General features: G+C 37.9%; 1 protein-coding gene across 6 annotated transcripts in view; it reads right to left on the bottom strand.

Annotated features, from left to right (window-relative positions):
- SUCLG2 (succinate-CoA ligase GDP-forming subunit beta) overlaps window positions 1-22,165 on the bottom strand; it is a 243,497-nt gene that overhangs the window by 120,150 nt on the left and 101,182 nt on the right. For all 6 annotated transcript variants that reach the window (XR_012499892.1, XM_074344498.1, XM_074344499.1 and 3 more), the window contains 3 exons: window positions 5,908-6,007; window positions 4,919-5,009; window positions 331-483 (listed from right to left, as the gene is read on the bottom strand). Coding sequence is in view for 5 of the 6 variants with exons in the window: in XM_074344498.1 (XP_074200599.1) it covers window positions 331-483; window positions 4,919-5,009; window positions 5,908-6,007 (344 nt within the window). In the remaining variant the exon portion in view is untranslated. The remainder of the gene's footprint in view (window positions 1-330; window positions 484-4,918; window positions 5,010-5,907; window positions 6,008-22,165) is intronic.

Here is a 22,165-nt window from a genome sequence, read left to right as displayed (position 1 = left end):
TAACAAAGAATAAATGGAAATATCACAGCCCTCTCTCATTGGTTAATTCTTGAGGCAGGCTGGGTGGAAAGAAACCAGGGAGGAAGAAAAGCCAGGAAAGAGGAAAGAATAAAGGGAGAGAAAAAGCAAAGAAAAAGGCCTTGAAAAGTACATACTTTGGTTCTACCCAACCTTCAATGGGATACCCAGTAAGAAAAAGGACTCAGTATCTTCATGCCTTAAATCCCAGAGACACACGTGCTGCTACCAGGTTCAGCCTCCATATTAAATCTTTAATAGCTTGTACAGCAACAATCAGTGAACACAGCATAGCGAGAAATCTAAACATACCTTAAAAATAAGTTCTGGATTCGAAGCTGCCACCTCTTCAATGTCGACGCCCCCCTGCGGGCTGCCCACAAGCACGGGGCCATTGCAGGACCGGTCCATCAGAATGGCCAAATAGGTTTCCCTGGAAATGTCCAAGGCTTCAGCAACCATCACCTACCACATTAGTGGGAAAGTCAAATTAAGTCAGCATTAAATGGAGCCAGTTTCCACTTGGAGATCTATACAAAGTTGCTACACAAATCAAACAGCTTCATTTTTGGGCTCTTTAAACCCCGTGAGGTTTGAGAGTTCTGCTCTCATGGTGCACCGTGCCCATTTTCACCTCCTTAATTGATCCTGTTAACTTGTTCAAGTGACAGGTATTCGGTTTGCCTCAAGGAAGCTTCCCACTTTAATCTTCTTTTCTTCATTCTTGAGAAACCCTGACACTTAAGAAAAACTCCAGGGAAGCAGCTGTTATTTTAATTTGAGACATTAACAGTACATACATATTACTACACTGATTCTTCTCAGATTGCACTGGTGGAAAACCAAGTTTGGTTGCCAAAGAAGGATTCTTTTTATGGTATGTCTGATGCTTCATATGTTTGGATACTTCTGTCTCTTGGATTATAGTATCTTTATTTCAATTTATACTTCCTTTTCAGTTACAAACATAATATTTGCTTCTTCAAAAATAATGCAAACTATACTAAAAGTATATAAAGGAGACAGTGAAAGCAGCCCTCTGCTGCTCATACACACCCCATGGGCCCCAGCAGTCAGGGTGATCATGGTTCCGTACGGAACCTTTGTGATCATCAGAAAGAGCAGCCCCTATAGGAAGATGCAGTCACATGTCAGGACCACGACTGGGCAGGAGGCAAACTGATGGAAGGATTTCTTTCTCCACGTACTGCCTCAGCCAGGTGTCCTTTTGCTCTGCATAACCTCAAAAATGGCATGAAGCAGCCCTGCCAGGAAAAACCACCACAGACTTTTTACCTTTTTCCTCTGTGTCTGAGAGCATTACAGTCATGGAGTCATACGGCACGTACTTGAATGCCTTACACATACTTGAATGACTTTCTTTCATTTTGTTTTTACTCTTAATACTACAACTTGGATTGCACAATGTCTTCTCTCTTCTTTGTGACTATATGGTAGCAATACGTCAATACTTACTTGGCCAAGTCCCTGTCTGATAGACATTTATGTGGACTTCAGTGTTTGTAAAATTCTACTTCAGTGATTATTTCTGTACACATATCTTTGCTCAATTGTTTTACTATCCCTATGGACAAGGTATATAAAGGCAAAATAGATCAGTTTTAGATTTTTCATATTTAAAACTTTGATAAGTACTATTAAACTGCCCTGGAGAGAGAAACTGTCCCAGTTTACACTCCCAACAAAAAACAGTAAAAGATGTCTTAGATGATTTTTAAAAGACAATAGGAAGACCCACAAAGAATCAGTACTAGAAGTGAAAATAATAAAAGTACTTACACTGCTTTTCCTGAAAGTAGTTCAGTAACAGGGTTCACCAAAAAAAAAGTTATGGATTAAGTAATGTTAGATTTTAGCTACCCAGAAGTCACAAAACACTAATTTTTAAGTCATGTGAAATGGGATAAATATATGATGTCCTAGAAAGTTATAATGTAATGAATACAGAATTCCTTTTTTTTTTCACACACTTTTCTGGAATTTATCATTGGTTAAAAATAAAGTACTCTATAAGGGGCTTCACAGTGATTCTTTTGTCATAAACGGTAGCTCAAGAGTTTTTAAGAAATGTTTCCTGGTACACAGTGTTAGGATTTTCATAGAATTATTCTGATTTCGAGTTCACTTTCTAATCTGAACTAGTCTAGTGAACCAGATTTAATAACTTTCAGTAGTTATTCTGAGAAGGAACACAACATTTAACTTTTTAGGATAAGTGTCATTCAAGAGTCCTATTCTTAATCTTCTAAAGTGTTGACAGATGTGCTCTGCACTCCATCAAATTTCTATTTGTAAAGACCAGCTGCTGTCTCAAACAGCTCCTGCTCGGTAGAAATAACATATTACTCTTTAACAAAACTTTCCCAAGAAAATGATGACTATCAATAGATCATTTAAGAAATTTTATATACAGACCAGATTTTTTTTTGGACATTGTGATGCCCTTCATATGATCCAGGCTGTCAAAATACTTTAGGGGCTGTTATAGAGACAATCTAAATGGACTCCATGAATGCTCATGCCATGAGAAGCTCAGTAAGACACATTTCAATAATCTTTGTGGGTGACTGACACAAACAATGCCATCAACACAGCCTTTTTGTCGAGTCTTCCAGTATGGGAAGCTTTTAAATGCACTTCACCCTATTTGACCACTGACCCTGTTTTTATTTTGGTTTTTTGTTTGTTTTATTTTCCCTTTCATATGCCATGCTACTTAAACTGTTGCGTGTGGATGACTGCCAGTGCACAAACTATCTGTAACAGGATCGCGATCAGATAAGATTAAAAGTATACTCAGTTTTGAACTTATCTCACTGCAAAACAGTAACCATTACTGGCACCGCATCAGGGAGCACATGATGAGTAGCACTGTCACACCTCCCTGACTCCTATCCTAAGGAACACACCACAGACACATGGGTACAGGCTTAGGAAAAAAATATCCAGTGTGTACAGAGATATATAACGTGCTTAAACAGTTTCTCGAACAAACTTAGAAATCTAAAGTTTCTATAATCCAGGGACTTCTGATTGATGTCCAAGATTCCATAAGTTTGAAAATGCATGTTCCTTAAAGTTGAATATAACGTTTTCATTACAGAAATGTGGTAATACACACATTACAGAGAAAAAGGGCAAAACAATATATGGTGATTATTTCTGCGTGGTGAGAATAGAAGGAAATTTTACTCTCTAATTTTTACATATCTGTACTATTGGAATTTTTACACATATCAATCACTTTTGCAATCAGGAAAAAAAAAAAAGCTACTTAAAAATAAATCACTCTAGTAGTTTCCTGGCAATGACTCTATTCACAAGGTTGCACTTACCTCCAGTATTTCTGGAACCTACCTACAAACTAATTTTAATGCGTATCTATAGTGTGAATTTTCTTTGTGTATTTTTATAGGCCTTTTAAAGGTATCACAAACTCTAATCTAAAAACCCATGTGTCCATATAAAACAACAAATTCCTACAGACAAAACTACTAATCATGTCCCCTGGGGACAAATTCTGAAGAAGTTACATAGGTAAAGGCTCATAACCAGATTTAAAAGGGAAATAAAAGTATGGTGCTGGGCTGAACAAAAAGAAATTAAAAAAATAACACTTTGAGATTTAAACAGCTCTTGCATCTACCTGAGAAGCAGTGGGAAAGGGAACTAACAAGAACCAGTTTTGTCTGTGGGCTTTCTTAACACTTAGAAAGGCTTTGTGCTCTTACAGGAAGATTGCCGACAGTATCCTCATTTCCCTCCAGCTCAGTCCCTCAGGACCAAAACAGACACGTTCACTGTATGCTAAGAAACAAGTGGTGATTTTTTTTTTTTTGGTCATATCAAGAATTTTCCACACAACATTGCAAAGTAAAAATGGAATGTACTGCCTCAGTTTCTCTAAGCAGGGCAAAAGGAGGAGATTATCATCTGTGATGCTAGGTCCACAGGGCAGACAGTTGCCTCCCCAAAATGTGAGCCCTAATTCACTGTTACAATGTCATGACGGGGCCTTCTAACCACCCGTGCCTTGGAGGCCTGGACTGTGTGACCTGTGTAGTTGCACAGGGCGCCACACTCAAAAGGGCCCCACTGCTGGTATCTGGTTTAATGTTCTGCTGTAGCTGACTTGAAATCTGAACAAGTGTCCCACATTTTACTTTGTGCTAGATCCTACAAATCAGGCAGCCAGTTCTGGGGCCTCAATACATACCAGAGGGTCCAGCAAAGGTGAACGGATTGATAGGAAGGCAAGTTAGGCTCTGGCTTCAGCTCTGCCACCCACAATTTGAAGACCGAGGCAGGCCACTTTGCTCTGGGCTTTACTGTGTGTGTGTGTGTGTGTGTGTGTGTGTGTGTGTGTGTGTGTGTACCCTATAAACACGTGGGGTGTTCCAACAGACCTCACTAATACAACATACTCCCACTGATAACAGTGGCTCAAATGGTCATAATCTCAGAGTAAGTTACAGGGGACTTGGAAAACAATCATAGCAGGTGCAGTAATTCTGATGTACAGGGCGGGGCTGTGAGCAAGCAGAGCATGCCCCTCACTGAGTGTAAGAGCTGCCAAACCAGGCTCTTTTCAGCTTTAAACAGAATGTGTCTGTGTTCTGAAAGAGAAAAGCATTATTTTAATCACTCATCCATACTCACCTTAACTAAATACTGATGATAACAAACACTATTACTACTTTAGAACCCTTTTTGTTTCTCCTTGAAGTCATACCACACACTAAACAGATTATATGAAGTTTGACAAATAAAATGGCGCGTTGCCAAAGTGCAATGCTTCATTAGACTCTCTCAAAACTGAAGCATAATTTTTTCTTTTTTTAACACATATGCAGACAATGACCCAAAGCATTCATATTACCTTGTTAACTTTCACACCTTCTTTTGGAGTTTGTTTTGTTGCTAGATTATAACCAATCATCTGTTTAGCCAGCTGTCCCACAACTTTAGGGCTAAAGAGAGAGGGAAAAAAAGAAAGAGAGAGAAAAAAACAAAATAAAGTAAATATCTATGTTGAAAATCATTTAAAAGCATAATCAGTGTTATAGTCTCATGTCTACACTATATAGGGTCCATCTCCACCTTCACAGAATCCACGGGATTCTCTGCTCACATACTATAGGTGCCCAGCACTGTACCAGAGACTCAGTGAGCCCAAAATATATATGAATGAATGTACAAATGAATGAATGAATGAATGAATGAAAAGAAGCTTGATGTTTGCTTACCTTTGCTATCCTCTCCTCCAAATAAGTTAGTCATACTAGAGAGATAACAATGAGATGCACAGCAGACTCAGGTAAGAGCTGAATAACAAATACTTGCTCGTAGGCAATTTGGGAAGTACTGACCAAAGAGGGGGATACAGGGAAGGGGAAGGATCAAAGTAAACATGAAAGTTACGTGGTAGGAGACGAGAAGAAAGTGTTCAGTGCTGGGAGACATGGAAGACAAACCTGAACAGACAGGTCAGATAAAGGAAGACCTGAACTATCAGACAGGAGGGACCACTGATGCCACTGGTAATGGGAAGCCACTGTAGTTTCTTGCTCATAGAAGCAGCAGTTAATTTATAAGTGGTATTACTTCCAACATTTATGATGAATTGCTGATTGTTTAGGGCAGAGAGGGTGTCAAGTTTTCAAATTAGTGAACAAAAATCCTTTCATGGGAGGAAGAGGAAAACTGGGGCATAGCCAGAGCCCTCTACCTGTAATTTGTTTCCTCTGTTTACTACCACCTGCTCCTACTCCTACCCCAACCCTCCTTCTCAGTGCTCCTTTCAGTCATGAGCAGGATCTTCCATAACTGCTTGGCCCAAAGACAAGGAATTAAAACCTCTAGGCTTACTCTTTTGTTAAATGAACACCTCCTTTCAAACCACTACTGAAGACACCTTTTCCTCTTCCTCCAGCTAGGATCTGGGCTTTTAAAACAATTTCTTTTGCATCTGAAAAAGAAAACCCAGAGTTAGTAGTTGATTTAAAATCTTTTTTTTTAAGCAACAAGGGAAGTGGTAATGACATAACTTCCAAAAGTAACTTGTAAAAGCTCTCAAACCAACTTCGAAAATGAAAACAATAAAGAACTACAAAAAACATCAATGCACCTAAATACAAATTCTATTTATGGAGGGCACCGAAATATTTCCTGCCCGTTTAATCCAATACTCAACCATCCCTACAGAGAGCAAGGCATGTGTTTCCTTGCTCTTTTGAGTGTCAGAAGATGCTAAATAAATCCAGGTCAGAAGTATTAATTTTACTGTGTGACAACACTCCCGTGTGGCAGAGGCACCAATCTGCCAGTCAGAGGAGCTAACTACCTGTCAGCCATCTGGATGTCAAAGGGACGACTGGTTTAAGTAGGGAAAGATCTAAAGACAAGATGCAAAGGGAGTATTTAATAACTATATTCTTGGAAACCAACAGTTTTCTGAGCAGTTGTTCTATATATCGGTAGGGCGGGGTAAGGGAGGAGGAAATGGATTAAAAAAAGCAAGCAATATTTTTTCAGTGTTGGCAGGGTTACAAAATATTCCAGAGGAAAGTGGTTATGGAATCTTCATTTCTCAACATACTCAGAAAAGAGTGAACTGTCTGCTCTTGACCTTTGAGAGCAGAGTCATAAACTCAAATATCTTTATGGGCCTGGTGGGAAAGCTGAGTGTGCGAAGCAACCAGTGATAGACAAGGGCCTTCCGCCACCAAGAATGCTTCCCTATCCAAGCAACAAAAAGAAAAAAGAGTAGCCCCCAAATCAAATATATTTAATAAACCGAACAGAACACATCTTCAGGCCACAGCTGGCATTCTCTCTGATTCAGTTTTGTCTAAAATCAGAGAACTAAGTCAGACAATCTCCTATATGGCTGTAATGGTCTTCTGGTTTAGCATACCAGGTATAGAATCACACGTCCAGGTTTTAATTGAGCCTTCATTCCTTGCCCAGCTGTGACACTGGGCAAGTCGCTTAATGTCTCTGAGACTCAGTTTACTCAATTATGAAACAATGTTGAGGATTGTTTTAAGAACTAGATATAATAATATATGTTAATGTCCCATGAGCCTAAAAAGTCTTATGATTAATGAAAAGAGTATTGCCATTACCAGTTAGTTTATTTACTACCTTTGTATATTGCAAAGAATCAGAAGGATTATTTCCACTTGGGCATAGATAGTAAAAATTATGGGAATCTGCCACCATTCATGTAAGGTCCGTAAGTGTGGTCTATTTCAACTATTACTGTCATTGTCATTGTCATTCCTCACAGGCAAGCAGGCAAAGGTTCAAACAGAAGAAGCAACAGAATGTCTTATCATGAAGGCAATGGGGAGCTACGGAAGGATTTGACACTATTTAAGGCACTGGGTAAGATAGTCACTCTAGCTGATGTAATTAGATTATTAAGGTTCACTGTCTTTATTGGGTGGTCTTCCTTTCTTTCATATTTGCTCACACTCAAGAAACCAGAGTTCACCTTCTGTCAAAAGCAAACATAGCTTCTTTTTTGCTGCCCTCTATATCCTCTGATAATTGTTTCTGCCCTGGATATGAACCATTACAACATCAGTCAAACCATGTCCTATAATAAACTGGTTCCCATCAAGTTGAGTAGAAGACAAGCAAGCTGTGGTGACTGCTCATTATCAGAAACTTGTACCAGGAAAGGAACCAAGTAAAATACATTTATTGCATATTTAGGTTACTGTGTGTAAGAGTAGTAGTAAGAGCAAGGACTGTGAAGTAAAACAGACTTGAGTTAAAAATTCCAGCTCCACCTACCACTTTATTTATAGAGAAGAGGAGAATGAGATTCAGAAAGTTAAAAGTAGCATGCCCATCTGTAAAATGGTCATAAGAAAGTAATCTATAGTGTTAGGATGATGAGACAAATATATGAAAAGAGTAGGTAAGCCTGGCACATTAAAAAAAAAGTCAAAATATGATAGCTATCATCATTATAATTTTTTCCAGCAATTAACAAAAACAGTGGTATATAGAAAGTCATTTCCAATTTCTCTTTTGAAGACACCAAGTGGGAAAAACACTTTTTACTGTCTGCTCAAGTTTTTAATTGTGATCTCTTTAAATGTTAAAAAGGATAAACACCATTCTACTCCATTCTCATTTTTCATATCTTCATCATCAGAAAACAGAGATGCTTTCTTCTCCAAGGTTTTCAGCAGCAAAACTTGAAAGCCATACATACTACCTAAATGGGCACTGTTAACTGGCATTACACAGGCTTGATTAGATGAGCTTTAGATAAGCACTAACCATCAAGACACAGAAACAGTTGTAACCTCAATGAAATGTTGTGAATTATTCATATCACCACTGACCACGTGTCAAAGGACTCCTAGTTCCCAGTTGGTAGACCAAGAAAACACTTTGGAGACTGTGAAGCCACACACTGGGGCAAATAGAAAAAGGAAAAGAAAAAGACTGTATCAAATCTAGGTACATCTTCTACAATTTATACCACAGTCCAAAGGTAAGTTCACTATAGTCCTCTCTTCTGGTTAGGTTTCAAATTGCTAAATCAACAAAGCAGGTTAGTAGCATGAAGTAAACCAAGGTTTTCTCATTTTGAGGAAAACTCACATGACGTAATTTAATTCATGTAGTTATTTACTCAAAGTGCTGAAACTAGTCTTTTCATTCAGAATTTACCAAGTTGATTCACACTTAATGCCATAGTTTCCATTTTATTTAAAGATCTGATTTCTCCAAAAACTCACAAAAATTTGTTTTTTTAACGTTACCTCTCTATTCCCAACCAGAATTACAAAAGACTACCCCATACAGGAAACACAATTTTTGTGTGAATATGCAAGAAGATTTAACCATATATTAAGATATCAAGCTAAAAGGAGATGGGGGAACCTCCTCCAATAGATTTTGTATGGAAAAGGATTGCACTATACATTGATAACCGTATTTCTGGTATGACCCAGTTCTGAGCAACTCCAAATCCCTTGATCTTAACTACTGCTCTTGCATGCAGTGGCCTAAAGATGGAACACATTCAATTTATTCTGTTTCTTTCCCAGTGAGTTTCTGATAATGAGCAGTGGTTATGGCTAGATTTCTACTGGGTTTGATGTAAATCAGTTTATTATAATTCTTAAATATTTTAGGAGAAAAAGTACTCTAAGAGACATATTTGATAAACTTAATAGATATGTAAGACTTTCAAATACCATATCACTTCAGAGAACAATATTTATAGACATTAAGACAGCCTAAAAAAAAAAAAAATCCAAGCTGTGGTCTTCACTCTACTAGCTGCATTAAATTAATGCTTCCTCACTGTTTTCCTTTCGTTCTCCAGCACAAGTGTTATCCTCATTACAATAAGACGATTTTATACCAATTTTCAGAGTTCATCAACAGTCTAATACTGGATAATAAACATTCTTGGAAGCATTATTAAATCTAAAAGAATACATAAATTCATTAAGGAAAGCACAACCCAAATAGAATAAATAAGAAATGTTTTTAATTAGTCAAGCTTTGTAAAACTAACTCACCTGAGCTGGAATTTTGAAAATATATATATTTAAATAAAGTGCACAAAACATAGTTCAGAACCAGAACATAAATTGGCCAGAGCAAATGTCTGAAAATGTTGGTCAAGATTGTCAATAAGAGTAAGTCATTGCCAAATGTCCTTTTTAAACAGTTTGGTGATGAATCAAATATTTATATTACTGAACCAGTTTTTATTCAGCATTGCTCTCTTTCCAAATATAATACTCCCTAAATACAAAATGTAGCACCAATACTGCAGTGAGATGACTACCTCCATGAATATCTATTTTGAGTCAATAGCACTGGAGTTTGGGTGGGGAGGGGAATACAACTTCTATGATTCAATGACAAGCAAAATTCAAAGATTCAGTTTTTCAGCACAATTACATTGTGTAATTTCTAGTATGGTGATCACCTTTCATGAAGTTTGACAGAATTCTTAATAGAGAAAGTTAAAATGTATTTCCAATTTATCTACTACTGGAAAGCAAAGAGAAAGGGGAAGGGGAGGCATGAGAATAGTCAAAAAATAGATGAAAAGATGAAGATAAAGAACATACAATTATATGGTGATAAGTTAGAGACCTAAGTAGCAATTTCCCAAAAGAAATAACTAATTTCTGTTTTCACTATGATCCTAGAACCCGAACTTAGAATTACCCATCTTCAGTCACTACTGTAATATCTCCTATAGACTGACCCTTATTTCCTCAAATTGTGACTAGGTGGCTGTGAACAAGATGAAACTGTTATGACTCTTTCCACATGTCCAATGGCATCTCTGAGACTGAAACAACATGGGCTCACAAACTTTGGGACAGAGAATTCCAAACATTTAAGGCATGAGAGTAAGTCATTTCACCATTGGTCACAACCCTAGAGTGAAGTAGGATTGGGGATACTTGGCTCTCCATCAGACTGCTACAATTAAAGATTTAAATTGTACATACCTAAAACAGCGATTTACAAATATACAAAAAAGATGGAAATAAGACAATCTCTAGGACAGGAGTTTTGCAATACAAACAGGAAGTTATCCAGGGAGACATTAAGAAATTCTTTACTGGTAAGGCTTTTATATAAGTTTTAAATCTTAATTTCATATAAAATATGGAAGCCAATTAGTTTCACATTATCTAATATAATTCCTTCATCTGGATAATGTGCAGACATGATAATGTCCATTTAAACAGTTTATTGATTACAAAGAAGATAATATTCTCTTAACATAAAACATGATTTTATTTTCAGGGAATCACTGTAATGTTAGTTCCTATAAAAATTTCTAAGTTAAAGTTTGATAAATCATTGTTTTTTCAATTGCCATGGTCTTAAAATATTGTATAATTAATACTACATTATAGGCCTCATTAAAATCTATAATGATAAATTACCCTACTCTTCTGATCTTGTCACTTGTGTTATTAATTACTTTCAAAACCATTAATACACACTTCGTTGGTGATAAAATTTTTAAAGCTCAATAAAAATTACCTCAGAAAGTCTTGATTCAGTTGTAAAGCTTACTCTTTCTGTAGTTTAATACTAATAAACCGATTTTACATATTGCCTATTAGACTAAAAGATATATTTCTATTAGAAAGGTTAAGGATAGAATCTCCTAACACTGATCGCAGAAATAATGTGACCTAATTCAAGCACCTGGAGCTAATCAAAAAAATGTCTAATACTATAAAATTGCAACCACAGGACATTTAACAAATCTTCTGCAAATGAAATCACTTAAAAAAAAGGCTATTTTTCAGAACAAACAAGTTTCTTCAGAAGAAGAAACTTCTACTGTGTTTTATATAGATTACAGTAGGGAATAATTATACACATTAATAATAACAATACCTGTATAACATCTGTAACTTCAACAGATCCTGGAAGCAGTCATGGAAGATGAAAAGCATTTATGAACACCAAAAGTATTTCTGCGTTATTTTGTGGTACATGTGAAAGGAAGGAATAATAAAAGTAAAACTGACTATTAAAAAAATCATTTTCTTACTGATTTTCAAGGCAAAGATGTGTTCAGCTAGGGTTCAATTAGAGAAACAGAAACCACAGTAAGTTATGGACAAGGAGTTTATTATAGGAATTAAAGCCGACAACTGCAGGAGATGTTGAGAAAGGGAAGGTTTGATAGTGGGGTTTGAAGGATCACAGGAGTCACCAACCAGCCCATCTGAAAAACCAGCATAGCCAGGAACTGTGGAGAAGGTGTGGAACTTGTTGTCAAGCGTCTCATGAGGCAGTTCAGTCCATACTGATCAGCAAGGACAGCAGCTGGAAAAATAGCTGAACACAGAGCACCAAAGAGCAAGGACAAGTTGGACTCTCTTGCCAGCATGTCTACATCTGTCCATCACATCAGAGAGTAATGGCTGCATTCCAAGTTCTGTGCAAATCTCAAATTTGGCCTACTCTAACCTGAATTACACAGGGAAGGGGATTCTGAGAAACTGAGTTCTACCTTAACCAAGTTGACACAGTATAAATTACCACCACAGTTGATAATAAAGGCATCTGAAAGCAAAGCCCACAACTGTTGCAGGTTTTAAGAACTCTTGACATTTTTCTGAGTGGCTTGAGAACCTATTCTGGGCCAGGAACATCCCTCCTCCAGTAACAGACAATTGGAAGTAACCAATCTCTTGCTGATTTGAACCAGTGATGAGTAAGACAGGAGGAAAAGAAGGCAATGCCTAGATTGATATGGGACGATATACTCACGAAGGTTTTATTTTCAGAGCCACCTGGGAAGACTATGAAATTTAAAATATATGTAATATATACCCTGCCTGGCTGCACCCATATTTAAAGATGTTTCTTTCATTTTCACAGCCATATGACTAGTATTCTGAGATCTTCCACCTTCTTAATTAGAAATCTTGCCTATTCCCCATTTTCTCTTACTGAAATCAATTCCTCTATCTGGCCCTCCATTTGGGGAGGGATGTTCTCACACGCTACTATCTAGAACCCGCTCAACTGTTTGTGTGCTGTCCTCACTCTGCCATGAGTGGTCGACTGACCACATCGTCAGTATCCTCTAGGCTGCTCCCTCTCCACAGTCAAGGAAGATCCTTCAGCTTCTCACCAGTGGGTCCTTTTGGGGGGTTTGTCAAGCACAGTGGCTGAACCCCTAATGAGACAGTTTTTTTTTTTCTTTTCAGTTGGTCTCCATCCCAGAGGACACACTCTTCAGGGGAGACTCAGGAACAATAAAACCTGAGATTTCTGTGCCCTCAGAGCTGCAGCTCCTGCTGTCCAGCTTTCTCCTTTCCTCACTCATCAAGATCTCTCAGGAAGCCCTTGCCTTTCTAACAAGCACCGCTCTTTAGAGAATCTTTCTCCAGACAGCCTCTGATTTCCCAATTGCAGAGTGCATTCAAAATCCTTCTCACAGACTCCTGAGCCCAATGCAAATTAAGGAATAGTACCGGGCATCTGGTTCCATGCTCCTAAAAAATTCATGATGGTTAAGAAACCTGGAATGTTCTAAGACAATTAGGAGGTCCATCAGCCCAGTGCTTACAGAACACCCTTTGGTAGAGCAACCCCACTTTTGTGAAAATCAACTTCAGAAATAGGAATTTTCACTGCAATGTAATTATTAGGGAAACACTGAAAACAACCAAAATGTCCATCAGCATTTGGACATCTGGGATTGGAAAAACAAATTTTATACATCCACATGATGAAATAATACAATACACATATCTATTAACCATGATTAAACTTATGTTAATGTATAAACATGAGAAAATGTCCACATCCACTATAAGGTTTAAGCTGACCTTAATGATTAATATTTAAAAATAAATAATTGCTCACACTTGTGAAGTAATATAGTCATAATGAAATCTAAATGGACAATAGCCAAACTATTAACTGAGGTTACCTTAAGGGGATAGGGAGGAATACTATGGGTAGAACATTATAGTTCCTCAGTCTTGATTTAATTTTTTGCAATTATCATGTGTTGTCACAATTTAAATTTTAAAATTTAATTTAAAATTATGAGAATTTAAAAATGTGAGATAAATATAGGCAGTTATCTATAGTGCTTTGTCTTGAATATTTAAATGTTCCTATCTGTGTCAGCCTTTATAACTTTACTGTATGGCGTCAGGGATGCCTATATTTGAAGAGGTCTCCAGAAAATATCTTGAAGAAACATGGCTCAACATCTTACAACATGACTTCCTAAAGTGTCATGCAAGAAAACTGACAGTGGCATAAAAACGCTTCACCCTTTTAAAACATCCATTGAGCATCTTAGGAAATTCAAAGATTAAAGTCATAATCACTGCCTTTCAGAAACTTAGAATCTACTGAAGGAAAGATGCAAGAATGCTTGCCATAAATGGCAAGAACGAAGTACAGTGAGAAGGGGAATCAAGTCAAGTCACACAGGACAGGAGAGAGAATAGGAGAGACACAATGAGAAGAGCCCTTGATTAGCATCATAAAGAAGAGTCTTCTAGGTACAGAAAGCTGGGGAGCCAGTAAACAGCTAAGAAAGGCTACTTTGCTTTTCTAACTATATTTGTTTGGCTGTCTCAGTAACTTGTTTAAATTAGAAATCACTACAGCACCACTTCAAATAAACCAGTAAAGCATTCCAAGGATGCAGCACTCAAATTTGTTATTTCACAGCTTCAGAAAGCCTCTACATATTAAAGTTTATTTCTCTAGATTCGAGAATAGCACATAGAAGGGAAAAAAAATACATCTATGATCTTTGTTAAATTTAGTTATTTTAGCTAAGTAATTTTAAGATCTTCAATAATTTTATAACAGTGGTCTTTAAAAAGCCCTCAATCAGGTACATTCTCAAACAGGGCTATGAAAGCTCCCAAGAGGTCAGTGAGATACAAACTAGGCTGGTATTTAATAACAAGAGTAAAATATATGTCCACCCCTTGCCATCCTGCAAATAAACACATATTCCAGACTTAAAATGTGCAACCATTTTAAATGCCAGAGATATAGAATTCCAAGTGCCGGCTTGGTGATGCTGCTGTAAAAGGAACCCTGGCAGGTTTTTTTAAGTGGTAAAGTGGTGGGTGACACTCTGGAGCTAAGCAGAAGCCAGGAATGACCTACCCCAAGAGAGATGAAAGATCTCAGAACCACTTTCCCATGATACACACATCTACTGTGGTCTAGCATAATTTGTTATGTTGCTTTCAAATTGCATTGAGTTTTAAATTGCAATGTCTTGCTCTTTTATTGCCTGTCCTGATACATTCATTGTGTCTGAAATCTAAGTCTATTGCTTGAATGTTAAACACAAGGAGGACTTTAGATTGTATCCTGGAGGAAGAAATCATGCAATTTCAGTGAACTGAGAAGAGTTTACATTTGGCTGACTTTCAAGGGTTGTGAAGGCCTGGGAAATAGTTATTTTTTTTCCCTTTCCCTCTGTGCCAGCTTTCTTTGCTTTGCTTCCTTCCTTCCTTTCTTTGTTCCTCTCTCCTTCCTTCCTCCTTCCGATCCTTCCTCCCTCCTTCCGATCCTTCCTCCCTCCTTCCGATCCTTCCTCCCTCCTTCCGATCCTTCCTCCCTTACCCCTTCCCTGTATTACTTCCAACTTATTTAAGTGCATGTTCAACTATACCTGTGATAACTAACTTCAGTGTCAACAGTTCAGTTTAACAGACAGAAAGATCATCACAGACTTAAAATTCCACCTCTCATCACATCCTCCTCAGAACCCCTCCCAAATAATACACTTAAATCCCTGCGAATTGGAGCACTCCATTAACCTGATCTACACCTGACCTCATAAGCCACAAAACCTGGACCTACTTTCTTGGACTGTCTTCAGAACAACCTTTCTGATTACCCTTGAAGCATTCAAACTAGGATGGTCTCTTCTGGGACCTCCTGCATCTTTTAAAAAAAAAAAAAAGCTCAGTTTGAGCAAGAATTTATACTGGAGTGAGCCAGGCCAAGTGTTATAAACAGGAAATTAAAGAATTAACAAATTGGTATGCATTTTACTCCTTGGGAAAAAATTAATAAAAATTTTGGGGGGCTTAGTTTGCAATTGTAATACTCAAGAACACTAAAGCTAGCTTCCATATCTGGTAAAAAGTAAAAGGAAATTCTGGCAGGTTTTAAGTAGTTCTCCAATGGTATTAGTGTGGCAGAGAAATCAAATCCTGTCTCACACTTGACCAACCAAGCAGTTGTAGATGAGGATACTCTTTGAAATTCCAATAATTTGGAGACATTTACTCTCAAGATTCACATTTCATTATGGCAGCTGGAAAGCTAGCAGATAAGTCTACTCCTCCAGCCCACTTAACCCTCCTTTCAAAATCTGGCCAACATTTATTCTATACCACATTCTCCCTCAATACTATAGTGTTTTACTCTGTACTTCACCTTTGAGGAGTATGCTATCAGACACCTAGAGGTAAGCAGCACATCCACAGAATTACCTGAAACACTCATTTCATCCTGTAGTGCAGGTGCCCTTAAATTCAGCTGCAGATTTTCCAGGTCCCTGACCCTTTCTCTTTGTCTCTTAGCAAGAGTTTGGAACAGGCTGACATAATGCATAAACATGATTCCACTGTGAGAGGGAGGGAATCTTGATACCCTAGAAGGATTTCCCAGGACACTTGTCCATAAAGCTAAAAACATGATAACCTCAAAGTAGGATGGCTTAGCCTTATGCAAAAGGAGAGATTTTTATGATGAATTAAATTAACATCGATTAGGGAATCTAAGATGTCTAACAAAGCAGATGTCCCCCTACTCTGAAGAGACTTCTAGTTCAAAGGAGATGCCACACCAAGGGGGAGCCACAGAGCCGGGGAGGGGTTCTGTCACACTCAGTGAAGCCACTCTCAGTTTTGCCAGTCTTGCCCCTCACACTTTTTCTAGTATTTGTTTCTACTGAAGGGTTACACACAGCGTGATATGGAATGAGATTGCCTCATTCCTCTGAAAATGACCAAGTGAGAGTGCCAGGCACATAGTGGGCCCTCAGTATATGGTCATTCATTTATAACGAGTAAACATCAACACACTCACCACTCAAATTCTATAGCTATTAACATTTCACTGCATTTGCTTTCTCCTGTATCTCTCCATCCATCACAGCATACCTTATTTTTTCATGCATTTCAAAATAAGTTGCAGACATCACACAGTTAGTTACGCTTAAACTCTATAGCACTTATATGTCAGTAACTAAAGTTGATAGTGTTTACAATCCCTCTTTGGGGAGAGATAAAATTTACATACAGTGAAATGCCCAAATCTGAAATATATTATTCAATAGGTTTTAACAAACACATATATCTGTATGACTCAAATCCTGATCAAGAAATACATTATTGTTTTTGAGAGCATATTACAAGCCTATCCTTAGGACAAGACATCAAAATAGAGCAGCACTGACAATGAGGATCTTTAAGTCTCCTAATTTTCGCTGAAACTAAACGTAACAAAATATTAAATTCTTACACCTCAGCACAAAGATCAATGCCTTACCAATGACAGGCAAAGAACAGGTAGGTGACTATTCAAGGAAGTATAAAAAGCAGTCAGTTCTCTTCCACCTACCTGACCATTTCCAAATCAGAATCCTCCATGAAACAACCTTGGTCAGAGTCAATGACATGCAAAGTACTGATATCAAAAGGTATTTTTTTTAAAACCACAAACACATATAACTTTGATAACAACTAATTATTTTTCCCATTCCCATGCCTTTGATGATTGCGATATTGTTGCCATAATTTGTACACATTATACACCCAGAAGACATTGTTTTTTCTTGTAAATAGCATTCCTTTTTATCAACTCACATATTTAATTATTCTAGTAATCTTTTTTCCAGTAATTTTGCTTTTTTTAACTGAAGTACAGTCAGTTACAATGTGTCAGTTTCTAGTGCACAGCACAATGTCTCAGTCATGAATATACATACTTATATTTGTTTTCATATTTTTTTCATTAAAGGTTATTACAAGATAATTGAATATAGTTCCCTGGGCCACACAGAAGAAACTAGTTTTTTTAAATCTATTTTTATATATAGTGGCTAACATTTGCAAATCTCAAACTCCCAAATTTATCCCTTCCCACCCCCTTTCCCAGGTAACCGTAAGTTTGTTTTCTATGTCTGTGAGTCTGTTTCAGTTTTGTAGATGAGTTCATAGTGTCCTTTTTTTTTCTAGATTCCACATTTAAGTGATCTTTCTCTTTCTGGCTTACTTCACTTAGAATGACAATCTCTAGGTCCATTCATGTTGCTGCAAATGGCATTTTTTTTTTATGGATGAGTAGTATTTCATTGTATAAATACACCACAATTTCTTTATTTAATCATTTGTCGATGGACATTTAGGTTGCTTCCATGTCTTAGCTATTGTAAATAGTGCTGCTATGAACATTGGGAAGCATGCATCTTTTCGAATTAGAGTTCCCTCTGGATATATGACCAGGAGTGGGATTCCTGGATCATATGGTAAGTCTATTTTTAGTTTTTTGAGGAATCTCCATACTGTTTTCCATACTGGCTGCACCAAACTACATTTCCACCAGCAGTGTGGGAGGGTTCCATTTTCTCCACACTCTCTTTAGCATTTATCATTCGTGAACTTTTGAATGATGGCCATTCTGACTGGTGTGAGGTGCTACCTCATTATAGTTTTGATTTGCATTTCTCTGATAACAACTAATTATTTTAAAACATGAACTTTTCCAGCACTGATACTTTGTAAGCTTAGGGAAACTATCAATAATAGCTGCATCAGAGGTATTTCCTTGCACCATGTCTGCCTTGGTATTTTGGTGGAGCTATTTCATTTTGAAAGGAGTAGTAAATTCTCCTGGGGATTCCTGCAACCTCCAGAAAAGCCAGGATGATGCCTGGAGCCTTGGTCTGATGCTTAAGTGATGGAGTGATGGAAATGACCATCTTTAACCCAAAGCTTTTTTAGCCTTCATCACTGTCACTGCCTGAAGCTTAACATGGTGGGACTTGAGACTTTCCATAAGCCTCTAGGGTTTTTGAGAGAAAACCACTGGGAAGTATTTAGAAGATAAAAGTCAAAACATACCTGCATTACAATTAAGAGTACATTACTCTTTTGCAAACTTTAGAAAATACAGGTGTAAATGCTTTTAAAAAAAAAAAGATAAAAAATCCACATAAACAGTTATCTAAGGGGTAAAGTTTCAACTGATTATTACTGCCTTCTTTACAGTTTTGATATTACCTGCATATTTTTTACAATGCCTGGTTATGCCATTTATAATCAGAGAAAAACTATTTTCAGATTTAAACAAAATATATGTTTATTTGACTTGGTAAGTACAGTAAAAGTATCACTGCTAAGTGGCAGGGGTAGGGGAGCTTGTTGTAATCCAAAATATATATCATTAAATATATGTACGTATATGAGTATAGGCTTATATAATGTGCATTCTGAGGATAAATCTGGAATAAAATACGCCAAAGTATTAACTCTGATTATTTGGAGGGGGCAGGAGATTACCAGTAATTTTTTCCTTCTTTTTGACTGCAAATTTGCTACAAAGGACATGTATTATTTCTGTAAATAGGCAGGAATAACAGTTATTCTTTAAATGAGCTTATCACACATTAGATAATATTAGTGCCTGAGATGTACACAGAATGCCACCTTTCAGCTTTACTGGCCTTACCACCACTTCCTCGTTTCACGGGAGGAGGGACTCAATTGAGGACAGAGGCAAAACACTGCCACTTCTCAATTCAGCAGCTAATCTTCCAGTTCAAACGTAGCCGAGGCGTTCCTTAGCCTAAGGGCTCATACATCTGTGCTTGCCAGAATTAGCTGCATCTGATCCATGAGAGAAACATGATGATTCATCCCTGCGAGATTCAGGACAAGTCACTGTGCTTCAAGTCATCAGTTTCCATAAGGGTGACACAAGGGTAAAGCACCTTGCTGAGGTGCCCTCAGCCCTCCTGTATTATTCAGTCAGTACAGCATTATGAAAATATCTCCTTTCTATGTACATAAATCTATCATCCTTTCTAAGCCCTTCCCAAAGAAGAAAACATACTGGAGATGATCAGAGTACGTGGATAAGTTCATGAGCCGCTGGTCAGTCATGGATCACAACTCAGGCTTTGCTCCTTACTAGTCAGCTGAGTGACCTTAGCCAGAGAATAACAGAACCTCAATTTTCTCATCCATGAAATGTAGCTAATAAAAGTAGTGCTCACCTTTGAGTGTTGCTCTCATTATTAAATGCTGGAGTCTGGGGGTATGGGAAGCATGTAAAGTACTTAACACAGTGCTTGGCTTACGTCTTATATTTACATTGTAAGTTTCAAATAAATAGTAGATGATGATGATAAGGATGAACATGCTGCCCATCAGGCAAAAACATTTTACAGTAAGTAATAAAGTCTTACCGACTTTTACAAGTGTTAAGAATACATAAGATACCCACTTCTTGTATTTTTTCCAGTCACTCAGAAATGATCAATATAATGCGCTCATGGTTGATGAGAACATACTAGTTCATATTAAGTTTTAAAAGGTCAGATGTTCAAGAGAAGCCCAAACCTATACATGTAGCACTGCTCAATCAGCTCCCAGATAGACTATTGCTTTTCTAAGTAAACAGTATCTTTGGATCCCGGAGAGGATTCCTCTGCCACAAATGCATGCCATGTTTTTATTTATGTTTGGATAGTCTGTTTAGTTCCAAGGCCTCCAATGTTTTCTTACTTTTGTCCATCTCCCTTTTGATATCCATGGCTGTTGCCTGGGACAAGTGGCCCTGGCCTATCCGCCAAGTTTTCTTGCAAAGAACATGTCACTGGAGAACATGTCCATCTGGAGTTATTCAACCTCAGGCTTCATTAGCAGGCTGAGGCTTGTACCAGCATAGCACATCCCTCTCCCAGCACTGATGCTGGGCCCATTCCAGCTCTGTGGCAGCCTTCAGGGGAGGGAAAATGAGCTGAGAAGCAAGCTAGACACCGAGCTTGGCTGGCGTTTTGTTCATCAGTGTTAAGACACATGGCTCTCTGTCCTTCAGTGTCATTACTGCCATTGCTACTATTATTACTACAGTGGTTGAGGTTGTTGTCATGTGTCTTAAAGACATCACATATTCAGCACAAACTACCAACCAAGAAGTATGCAAGAGATTTGATACACTTTGTCTCATTTAATCTTTACATCAGCCCTCTGCTTAAGATGTTATTCCTAGAGATCAGCACACTGAATCTCAAAGAAATAAAATCCCCTGTCCAAGAACATACAGTTGCAAACTTCAGAGCTAAAGCTCCACCAACACCATCTGAGCAGGACGTCCTACTACCCTCACCCATTCACACTTGGGGGAGCGAATGAGGTTGGGAGGGGGTGAGGTGACAGTGGTCAGGGAAAAGGCAAGCCACCCACTTTCAAATCTGATCAGAATTCCTGACTGTGGATTCTGGGGTCTTAATTAGAAGAAAAGGTGATGACTCAATAAAAGCAACCACAAAAACCTCCCATTCTGAGCCGAATAAAAGGCCATACACATCAGGTAACTCACAAGAATTAACAGCTTCAAGAACAATCCTTTTTACTGTTGACACAACCAGTTGTTTCCGTGATTTATTATACCTGAGCATCTTACAATAAAACAAAGCCCATTCCACCAATGTACTCCCTCAATAGTTTTTTTTAAATTATGCATGTTAAAAAAAGACAGCAGTCCAAGTTGATGGGGTGCAGAAGTCAAAGAGGAATTCTGTAAAGTCAAAGGCAACACTGGCCCCTCCTTCTCTGTGGCACTGTTACGGCAGACAGGGATGTCCACGACATAGGAACTCCAAAGTGTGGACTTGAGTCTAACCTCTAGCATTAGAGTTCCTGAATTCAAATTCTGGTTCAATTCTTTCACTTAATTGTGTAAAATCTTAAAAGTCACTTAACCTCTCTAAACCTCAGTTTTTTCCCCTGTAAAATCGAGAGGGTAATAATAAATCTCTCATGGGTTGCTGGGTGAATTCAAGAATGCAATCCATGTGAGGACTCTGAACAATGCAGGCAACACAGCAGGTAACTAATGAACGTGACCTTCTCTAAGCTTTATGACTTAACATCCTCTGATTTGGCCTAATACAGTCCCTAAATGAATCCATAAGCCTTCACATATTCCTCTAACAAATATTACTATTGTCTAAATCTCTGCTAGGTGGTGAGCAATATACTGGGTGCTTAGTGTCTGTGATCTCTAATTCTTCCAATAATTCCATAACTTAGAAATTATTGTCCCCAGTTTACCGTTGAAAACATTGCAGTTCAAAAGTTTATAAGTGATGTGTTGAAGGCTATGACCTCCAGCCCATGTTTTTTCTATTATACCTTCCATTCCAACCAAGGGAGGCCTGTGAATGTTACCTTGTTGCCTGGGGCAGCAGCTCATCTGCTGAGGGCTGACAGTCCCTCAACCTCATCATGGCCTAGGCAGCGCCATCAGAAATCAGCTTTGGCAACCAGCTTGGCATCCAGCCCTGCCAGGACTACAATCTTGTCCACCAAAG

Source organism: Camelus bactrianus, chromosome 17 (assembly GCF_048773025.1).
Source record: "Camelus bactrianus isolate YW-2024 breed Bactrian camel chromosome 17, ASM4877302v1, whole genome shotgun sequence".
Classification (NCBI taxonomy): Eukaryota; Metazoa; Chordata; class Mammalia; order Artiodactyla; family Camelidae; genus Camelus; species Camelus bactrianus.
Note: the sequence above shows the minus strand (reverse complement) of the source record. Positions and strands in the feature narration are given on the sequence as shown.